Raw genomic sequence first — 9,326 nt, forward strand, 5'->3', positions numbered from 1 at the left:
ATCGAACCCACCCCTAGGAGCTACCGCAACTAGGAGATGAAGACGGAGAAGTTAGAATATAGGAAAAACATGGAAGGGAAGAGAGGGACAATGCCAAGAAAGATTGTTGCTAACCCCAAAGGCTAAAGGCAGGGTCGGCTACGGATGAGGTTTTTTCTCAATTTTTCTCTATAGCGGCAAGTTTTTTTTTAGTAGTTCTAATTAGTAGCTCTAATGGATATACTTGAAACGTTTTCATTAATTAAAAAAGTGTACAAGAGTTGAAAAATCAAAATGCTAGTTGCATGTTATTTGAAGATATCACTGAATATTGTACTGCAATTTGTAAATATTAAATATATAAAAGACCTTTGGATGCTTATAATAGCCAGCGGCTCCTGTTGAATCATATGCATCGATTACACAAGGAGCAGCCTTCAAAGTGTCAAACTCAAACGCAGCTACCCACTACTTGCCTCGTCGTTTCTTCTAGCCACTTGGAACTTGATAACAAAAGTTTAATTCTTTTCCATGAATTACGTCGCTTTCTTATCCATACATGAATAATCTAATTCTATTTTAAAACTAAATAATACAAATAATCTAATTTTATCTTGAAACTAGATGATAGGAATAATCTAATTTTATCTTGAAATTAGATAACACGAATAGCCTAATTCTATCTTGAAACTGCAAGTAGTTTTAGAAAACAAAAATTTTAATTTCAAAAGCATTTGAAGCGCTTTCTTCTTGGATTTACTTTCAATTATTACATGCATGGGCAGATGCTAATTACTTCTCCCTTTCCACAATTTTTCAAAGAAGGCTGCGACAACCACCACTGTTCCAATTCCAAAGAAAAGAATAGTCAAAAGAATACGAACTAATGACAAAACCCTAATTCATGCAACTTGCAACTCTATCTTCTATAATAACCAAAACATTTTAAGCCTTTTCTGTACTTTCAATCAAATTGCATACATGGCTTCTACATTTTTGTGCATTGTTCTTCTTTTTCTAGCACAATCTTCCCCGCTGGCATCATCAGCGTCCAATAATCTCAACCCCGGATCGTCTCTCTCGGTCGAAAATTCAGCCGACACATTGATCTCAACAAATGGCATGTTTTCAGCTGGATTTTTCCCGGTGGGTGAAAATGCGTATTGTTTCGGGATATGGTTCACCGAGCCAGCAGCAGCCGACGCCACCACTCAAAACCTCGCCGTCGTTTGGACAGCCAACCGCGACCAGCCGGTCAACGGTAGGGGATCCATGTTCACCCTACAAAAAAACGGCAACCTTATCCTAACCGATGCTGGAAAATATACCGTTTGGTCCTCCAACAATGTTTTTTCTAATTCTCTGGCCCAGTTAATTCTCAACGACAACGGAAATCTTGTACTTCTCACTCTCAAGGGTGTTGCTTTGTGGGAAAGCTTTGCTTCCCCAACAGACACACTTTTACCACAGCAGCAACTTACTAGGAATACAAAGCTTGTCTCTTCAAGAAGCCTCACTAACTATTCATCCGGGTTCTACTCTCTATTTTTTGACAATGACAACACGCTTCGGCTTCTTTACGACGGCCCAGAGGCTTTGAGCATATACTGGCATGATCCTTGGCTGCTAAGTTTGCAAGCTGGAAGGACAACTTACAACAACTCTAGGGTTGCAGTGCTAGATGCTTTGGGGAATTTCAGTGCATCGGACGGACTTAATTTTATGTCATCAGATTATGGCGTGAAGTTGCAGCGAAGATTGAAGGCGGATGTTGATGGTAATCTCCGATTGTACAGTCGAAAAAACCCGGGAGATAGATGGGTTGTTTCATGGCAAGCAATTGCTGAACCCTGCAAAATTCATGGCATTTGTGGGCCTAATGGTTTGTGCACGTATGAGCCTAGCTCGGGTCGAAAATGTTCGTGCCTTCCAGGCTACGAAATGAGAAACAAAAACGATTGGGCTTATGGATGTCAGCCTACTACAGAAGGTTTCAATGTGTCTTGTAAAAGTAGTACAGCTCGAGATCAGTTCGACTTTATGTATCTTCCGAGGGTTGAATATTTCGGGTACGATTACTTCATTTATGTTAACACGTCATTAGAAAAGTGCAAAGCTATATGCTTGGAGATATGCAACTGTCCAGGTTTCCACTACAAGTTTGGAGGTGGCCATCACAATTGTTATCCCAAGACTCAGTTTCGAAACGGTTATCGCACGCCTGGTTTTACAGGAGAGCTGTATCTGAAGCTGCCCAAATCCATCCTTTCTTCGTATAATGCTACTGCAAAAGAATTCAACATGTGCTCGAGCAAACTCACAAGCCAGCTTTCCAGAACATATGAGAAAAAAAGTACAAATGGTTCCGTCAATTTTATGCTGAAATTTGCATCTGCATTGGGGGGTCTTGAACTTGTCTGCATCATTGTTGTGTGGTATTTTGTGATGCGAAGCAGCGAAGAGAAAGAAGAGTCGGATGTAGTTACACAAGGCTACCTTCATGCTGTAACCGGTTTCAGAAGATTTAGCTACTCTGAGTTGAAAAAGGCAACACGAGGTTTCAAAGAAGAAATTGGGAGAGGTGGGGGAGGAATTGTGTACAAAGGCACATTGTATGATCAACGCGTCGCAGCAATCAAGCAGTTGAATGCTGCAACCCAAGGGGAAGCAGAGTTTTTAGCAGAAGTGAGCCTGATTGGGAAGCTTTACCACATGAACTTGATCGAAATGTGGGGGTATTGCGTGGAAGGCAAGCACAGGCTTCTGGTTTATGAGTACATGGAGCATGGTTCCTTGGCTGAGAAGTTATCTTCCAATGTGCTCGATTGGAATCAAAAGTTCGAAATTGCTGTGGGGACAGCGAAAGGGCTGGCTTATTTGCACGAAGAATGCTTGGAATGGGTACTACATTGTGATGTGAAGCCTCAAAACATACTCTTGGACTCGAACTATAACCCGAAAGTGGCGGATTTTGGCTTGTCCCAGCTTTTACACCGAAGTGAAGTCAGCAACTCGAAGTTTTCGAGGATACGAGGAACAAGAGGCTACATGGCACCGGAGTGGATTCAGAACATGCCCATCACTTCCAAAGTGGATGTTTACAGCTATGGGATTGTTGTATTGGAGATGCTGACCGGAAAAAGCCCGGCGGAAGGTATTCAATCATCGGAAGGTGGAGGGGAGACGCAGAAGAAGATGATGGTTTCACGGGTGAGGGAGAAGATGAAAGGAGGGTTTGAAAATGCAGAGAGCAAGAAGAGAGAACAGCTCATGAAAGTGGCTCTTCGGTGTTCGGAGGAAGACAGAGATGCAAGACCTACTATGACCCAAGTAGTTGAGATGCTTCTACAGTATCAAGATGACTCAGAGTCTGAGATTGGAAACTCTTAAGGTTATATTTTGGAAAAAAAAAACGCTTAGGTTTTTATTTATTCCCTAATTTGATAAAAACTGTATCGATGTCCAATAATGTTACTCAGTTTATTTTTTCTTTGGCTATAATCCTTTTTAATTATTTACATTATTAATATGCTCTTTAAATTAAACTAAATTATTGAGAAAATGATTCAAACGTGCATCATTTCTAAAATATTTATACCAGTCGGTGCAAGACAAGAGTAAGGATCCTAAATTTGGAGTGCCCTCTAACCCAAAAAGCTACATTTAGAGGTCCAAGAAGAATATGGCAAGTGGTAGGCTATGTCAAGCCCATCCAAAAGCCCGAGCAAGTTATGCCTAGCTTTGCGCCAGCGGGTAAAGCTAATGTCAACATAACGTCAGTCACATTGTTTTTTTTTATTTTTTTTATTTTTTGTGTCAGGTGTGTGCAATTCATGCGCAGAAGAGAGTGTGAACCAACGAGAACTGCAACAATTGCACTAGAGCATCCCAACCCCACTTTGACGTAGTAACTTCTCAGCCGTTAGATTTCTAACGACTTGATGATCTAGACCGAGGGATTTTAAATGACAAAAACGTGTGGAAAAATTACCATTTTAAGTCGTGGAAAAATTAGGTGCATTGAATTTCAAATGAGTTTGGAAATCGAGTGTTAAAAATGATACAACAGCAAAAATTATGAATTTTATTGTTATTATTTTACAATATTCACACTTAAACAAACTCACAAAGGTTAACGAGAGTAATTAAAAATCTCATCAAACCTACGAAGTATTAAAAATAAAGAAAAGTGTTATTGACACTCAAAAAAATTTCATTCTACACTCCTCACGAATCTATTTTTCTTTCCAAATATAAAAAATTTAGATTGTAAAATGAAATTTTTAAAATACCAATATCAATTCTTAAAAGTAAAAAGTTATATTTATAAATAGTGCCGCCATTGCCCTTAACAATGATGGAGTTGTAGTAAAATAAAATAAGTATCATACAAAGTGAAGAATAAGACAAGTTAATTGGGTTGCCCGCTGTAACCAATCGTGGTTCCGTCAACTTAATTGAGTAGAAATTCAATTCTTAAAAATTTCCCATTTTATATTTTTGATTTACCAAAAAAAATATTTGAAAACGAATTGGTTGTTGAGACTGGTAAAATTTGAAATTTCCATCTACCCAGGTCTGCCCTCCATTAATAAATATCCGCAGTTGGTCCCTCTGTACACTACCAAAATTATTTTCACTAGTAATAAAAATAAAAACGAAAAAGGGCAATTTAATAACAGAGTTGGATCTTTTTTCTTTTTGTTTGGGCTTTCGGGCTAAATTAATCCGCGTCGGACTCATTTTCTCGATCATCTTGATGATCATCACCACCAGCACTACTACGTCATTCCATCTGGTTCCTTCCTTCCTCAAGCTACTCGATTTTGCTAATCCCGATTCGCTTTATGACAGCGTTTCGGATGGCTTCGGTATGCATGCACTGCCCCGTCTGCTCAATCCCCGTCATGTAGTTCCTCACCTCCTTCCTGATCATCTCCTGCATCACATCCAGGAACTCCGAGCTGAAAAACCGTTGATCGTTGTTCAAATTGCTCTGACGCGGCGGCGGCTGCAATCCTACCACCGGCAGTGGAGCTGCTACCTCATGTGGTTGCTCTACCATCTGGGTGGGACTAACTATCGGATTGGATCCGAATCCGGACGCCGTATGATTCGACCCGTCACACGACTCGGATCCGGGAAGCGAGAGGCTGAGCGAGGTGGGTGGATCAACGGCCACAGCTGATGTCGCGGCCTCCATCGGCGGCCGAGCAATGGGAGGAGGTACGGGTCTCGCAAGGGGGGTGACGACCTGAGAAGAGGGAGAGACACCGCCGTGCAAGCTAGAATCGCTCAAATCGGATCCGGACGGGCTACCCGGGTTAAAATAGAGACCCGTACCCGAAACGGCGCCGACGCTGGCGGATCTTTTGTGCGGCGGGTGGGCATGGACGTCGGAGCTCAAATCTTCGGACATGGAGGAGCATTTGCGCTTGAGGGTGGAGTTCCAGTGGTTCTTTATGGCGTTATCGGTGCGGCCGTTGAGCAACCGGGCGATGGTGGCCCACTTGTTTCCGAACCGTGCGTGGGCCCTGATTATGGTGTCGTCCTCTTCGGGACTGAAGGGGCGGTGCTCCACCTCCGGAGAGAGCTGGTTGCACCACCGCAGACGGCAAGACTTGCCGGATCGACCGGGAATCGACTTGCTGATCAGCGACCAGTTTCTTGGGCCGTAGATCTTGACCAGATTCTGTAACGCTTCGTCTTCCTCGGGGCTCCATGGACCCTTTATCCGATCCACCACCTTCTTTGTGGAAGCCATAGAAAACAAATCCTAAATTTTTGTCAAATTAAATAGAAATTGAAATAAAGCTCGAAAATAATGACAAATAATATTCTAGAGGGAGGCTAGAGGGTTTAAAAAGGAGAAAGAGGTGGCGGCATCGGCGGCGGCGGTGGAGGCGGAGCCTCACCTTGTTCTGAGAAGAAGAAGGTGATACAGGTGCGGGTGGGTATATATACGAGGAAAGAGATATAGGTGACTGGGGATAGCCGGTCCGAGTAACCGGTCTTAGCCGTTGCGTGTGTGGATTTTTCTAGGCAAGGCAGTTATTAGCATACAGCTGTCAACTAACACGCGTCGCTTCCTTTTCCCTCTAACCTACACGTAGAAAATCTAATAACTCCATCTGTTTAGCCTTCTTTTTTTTTTTTTTTTGAAAAAAAAACAAATGGAAAAATTAAAATAAAAGTGATCAAAGTTATCTTGGGCTACTCTTTCCATTGCCCTACTCTGTTCACTAGAATCTTGTAAAGTCATCTCAAATTTGAACGATAGGCTCCGAGATGATGATCAATGGTAGAGCCCCCCAACGGTTCAACAACCTCGAATCTTGACTAACTTCAATGATCATCGTTTATTTGATTGATGAAAACGTAAGTTATGTTAGATGATTAAGATAGTCTATTTTGTTATTCACGTTCATTTTTTTTCTAATAGTTTTAGTTTTTTTTTTTTTAATATAACCAGGTAACAATGGTAATTTCACTATTAGTTTTCTTTTCTTTTTTTCTTTATTTAATTTGAGTTTTAAATAAATATTTAATTGAGCAACTTTAAATGACAAGTGGGAGGTGAAAACGGTAACAATAAACAATTGAAGATATATCATGTCTCTAAAACCGCGGGATTTAAATGTTGAACGGCCGTTTTGGAAGTTAAACAGTGACCGGGAAGTTGCTGTTATTAGATTTTTTTATTATTTAGTTTAACTTATTTTGTTAAATATACCAACAAAAAAAACTTATTTTGTTAAGTATTTAAATTGAAAAGTCACTGAGTCACGGTGTGATGATATTCCTATTTACTAGTAAGGAGGAGGTGTTAAGTTTGATTGTCGCCAAATGAGAATTTGAACCATATTATTATTAACTCATTATAAGGCTAAGTCACCCCTTCATTTTAATGTAGGTAATACTGTTTATTCCAAATATATATATATATATATTTAAATTGAAAGCAATAATGGGGTTCAATATAACGAAGACATATTTGAGTGTCGCCTTCAAACAATCATTTTTGTCAAACCTGTAATTATGTAATTAAATGACAACATAGAATATCATAAATTCAGACTAATCAAATAAAAATGTTATTTTATAAAAGAATCACGAATATCACTTACGATTTCACGATCACGCTCAAAAACTTCTCCAGATAACATTTGTGATCTTTATCTGGAACAAAAGGATCTAAAATTTTGAATTTGAAAAATGAGAAATTAGATGTTAATTAAAAAGGGAAGGGTAGGGTTTGGTTTGGTTGGGGGTGGTGGGGTTGGAATTGGATGGGAAGCGTAAGCAAACGGATGATTTTGACCAAATGCCAGCCTGGCGATTTGGCGGGCGAGAAAAAGATTTTCTCTCAGAGAGATGGGAAACGGACGCATGGAAATGCTGAGCTGGCTTACGAAACGACCAAAATTAAGTAGCAGAATCAGGGGACGAACGGTATTGCAGACCTGAAACTGAACTGCCATAACGGACTCCACCGTCTGACCGGCAGAATTGATTCAATTGAATGGTTTGTTGTTTGGTCCCTTCCTGGTTGCTTCATCCCTTTGGACTTTGATCTTCAAATTAATTTCAATCTGGTGGAGGTCGCCTTAGGTTTTATAGTAACGGTGTTACATCTTTGCAACTTAATACCAAATCTAATTATTAATATATATATATATATATATATATATATAATGTAAAGAAATCCATCAATTAATGGTTCAACGAAGTTGGTATGGTGTGACATTTTCAATTACCATATATAATTTGTTAGGATGTACATACGAATTTTTATTTTATTTTTAAAAGGGGACCAGTTAGTGGTTTTGCCGTAACAATCCATCATTTCAAGGGTTGAAAAGACTCACAAAAACATTTCAACACAACGTATCAAATGTAACAACCCATCCCCATTTTATCGGAACAAATAGGGTATTTTCATGAAATTTCACATTGAGCTAGATCTTTTTCTTTTAAAATTTATTTTTGGGTGTTAATTGGTGAGCCCAAGGGGCCCACCTCTTGATTTGTCCTCGGATTTCCTTCTCCATTTCTTTCTTTTTTTTATTTTTATAACTTTCTCTCTCATTTCTTCTCTTCCCGTAACCTTACTCTTTCTCCCTCTCACATGTGTTCTCTTTTTATTCTAAGCTCACTAGGATGTTAATGGATATGTTGATGTTCTTGTGGTCATTGATGATGAGGAAGATGAGGATGTGCATGGAGTGGATCAGGTAAGTCTTATATGTATATTCCCATCTCTACCTAGCATGAGGCCTTTTGGGAGCCCACTTGCTGCGAGTTCCGTAGGAACTCCGAAGTTAAGCGAGTTCATGCAAAAGCAATCTCATGATGGATGACCCATTAGGAAGTTCTCGTGTGAGTTTCCAGAAAAAAAAAACTGTGATGGTGTAGTCGGGCCCCAAAGTGAACAATATTATGCTACGGTATAGTCAAGTCTGGGATATGATGGGGGGTTCGGGGGCGAGATGTGACATCAAAAGTTAAATTTATGATCTAAATTCATCAAATTTTAGGTTCGATTAACTTTGTAATAACATAGTCTTTTTCAATCAAATATTAAAATAATATAATATAGAATACAAAGAAAGATTTTCGATAGCATTGTCACACACATCAACTTTCTCACCACTATTGAAGAGACTAAAATACAAGGACCAAACTTTATATGAAGTTGGTTGAACATAAAACGTGATCATACGCAAAATTACAAATGTAGTTCAAAGTGCGACCAACGTTGATTACGAAGGATTCGGAAACCCTTATTGACCGAGACTTGGATAGGTAATCAGTCAACCTCAACGCAGTACTGTTTATCCAAACTAAAGGTGCTCATTGGTCGGCTGATTCTACGACAACAGTGATGTTTATCCAAATTGAAAATGTTCGCCGGTTGCCTTCATATTGCTGTTTGTCCAAACTGAAGATGTGTCGGCGGAAAAGAGAAAATAAAAAAAATGTCAAGATGTTTGAGAGGTTTTGTGCAGGGCAAATGTGTGTTGAATTAGAGGTCTTTAATGTCGTTTGTGACTCTGGTATTTATAGAGACCGGTATGCTCAAGTCGTGAAAACCAATCTCAATTGCACTATGACACTGAGTCTTTATTTGTTGCTAACCTCACACCTTATCACATCAATCAAAACCTGCTGTCATCTTGAAAACCTGACCTTCCATCAGATTCAGCTTTCAAAAATTTATTCTGATGCAATCTTGTTTTGACTAGATTATTGGCAACATTCAATGTATATTGTTGTTTTGACCATATAGGAAAACAAAAGAATATTATTTTATTCTTTCCACCTCTATCTTTCGCATGCCCTAAGAG

The 9,326-nt window shown here is 39.6% G+C and overlaps 2 protein-coding genes across 2 annotated transcripts; one reads left to right on the forward strand and one right to left on the reverse strand.

Moving 5' to 3' along the window:
- The first annotated feature begins 873 nt into the window (after window positions 1–873).
- On the forward strand, window positions 874–3,468 carry LOC103955155 (putative receptor protein kinase ZmPK1). Its single transcript, XM_009367033.2, has one exon. The coding sequence runs from the start codon at window positions 961–963 to the stop codon at window positions 3,367–3,369; it is 2,409 nt and encodes an 802-aa protein (XP_009365308.2). The 5' UTR covers window positions 874–960; the 3' UTR covers window positions 3,370–3,468.
- A 1,065-nt stretch (window positions 3,469–4,533) lies between these two features.
- Window positions 4,534–5,911, reverse strand: LOC103950596 (transcription factor MYB44-like). Its single transcript, XM_009361830.2, has one exon. The coding sequence runs from the start codon at window positions 5,741–5,743 to the stop codon at window positions 4,796–4,798; it is 948 nt and encodes a 315-aa protein (XP_009360105.2). The 5' UTR covers window positions 5,744–5,911; the 3' UTR covers window positions 4,534–4,795.
- Window positions 5,912–9,326: the final 3,415 nt, after the last annotated feature.

The sequence above is a fragment of a genome, unplaced genomic scaffold (assembly GCF_019419815.1).
Source record: "Pyrus x bretschneideri cultivar Hongxiangsu unplaced genomic scaffold, Pyrus_bretschneideri_v1 Contig1, whole genome shotgun sequence".
Lineage (NCBI taxonomy): Eukaryota > Viridiplantae > Streptophyta > Magnoliopsida > Rosales > Rosaceae > Pyrus > Pyrus x bretschneideri.

Excerpts from the sequence above, each read along its gene's own strand:
- LOC103955155 (XM_009367033.2), top strand. The coding sequence starts at position 961 with ATGGCTTCTACATTTTTGTGCATTGTTCTTCTTTTTCTAGCACAATCT.
- LOC103950596 (XM_009361830.2), bottom strand. The coding sequence starts at position 5,743 with ATGGCTTCCACAAAGAAGGTGGTGGATCGGATAAAGGGTCCATGGAGC.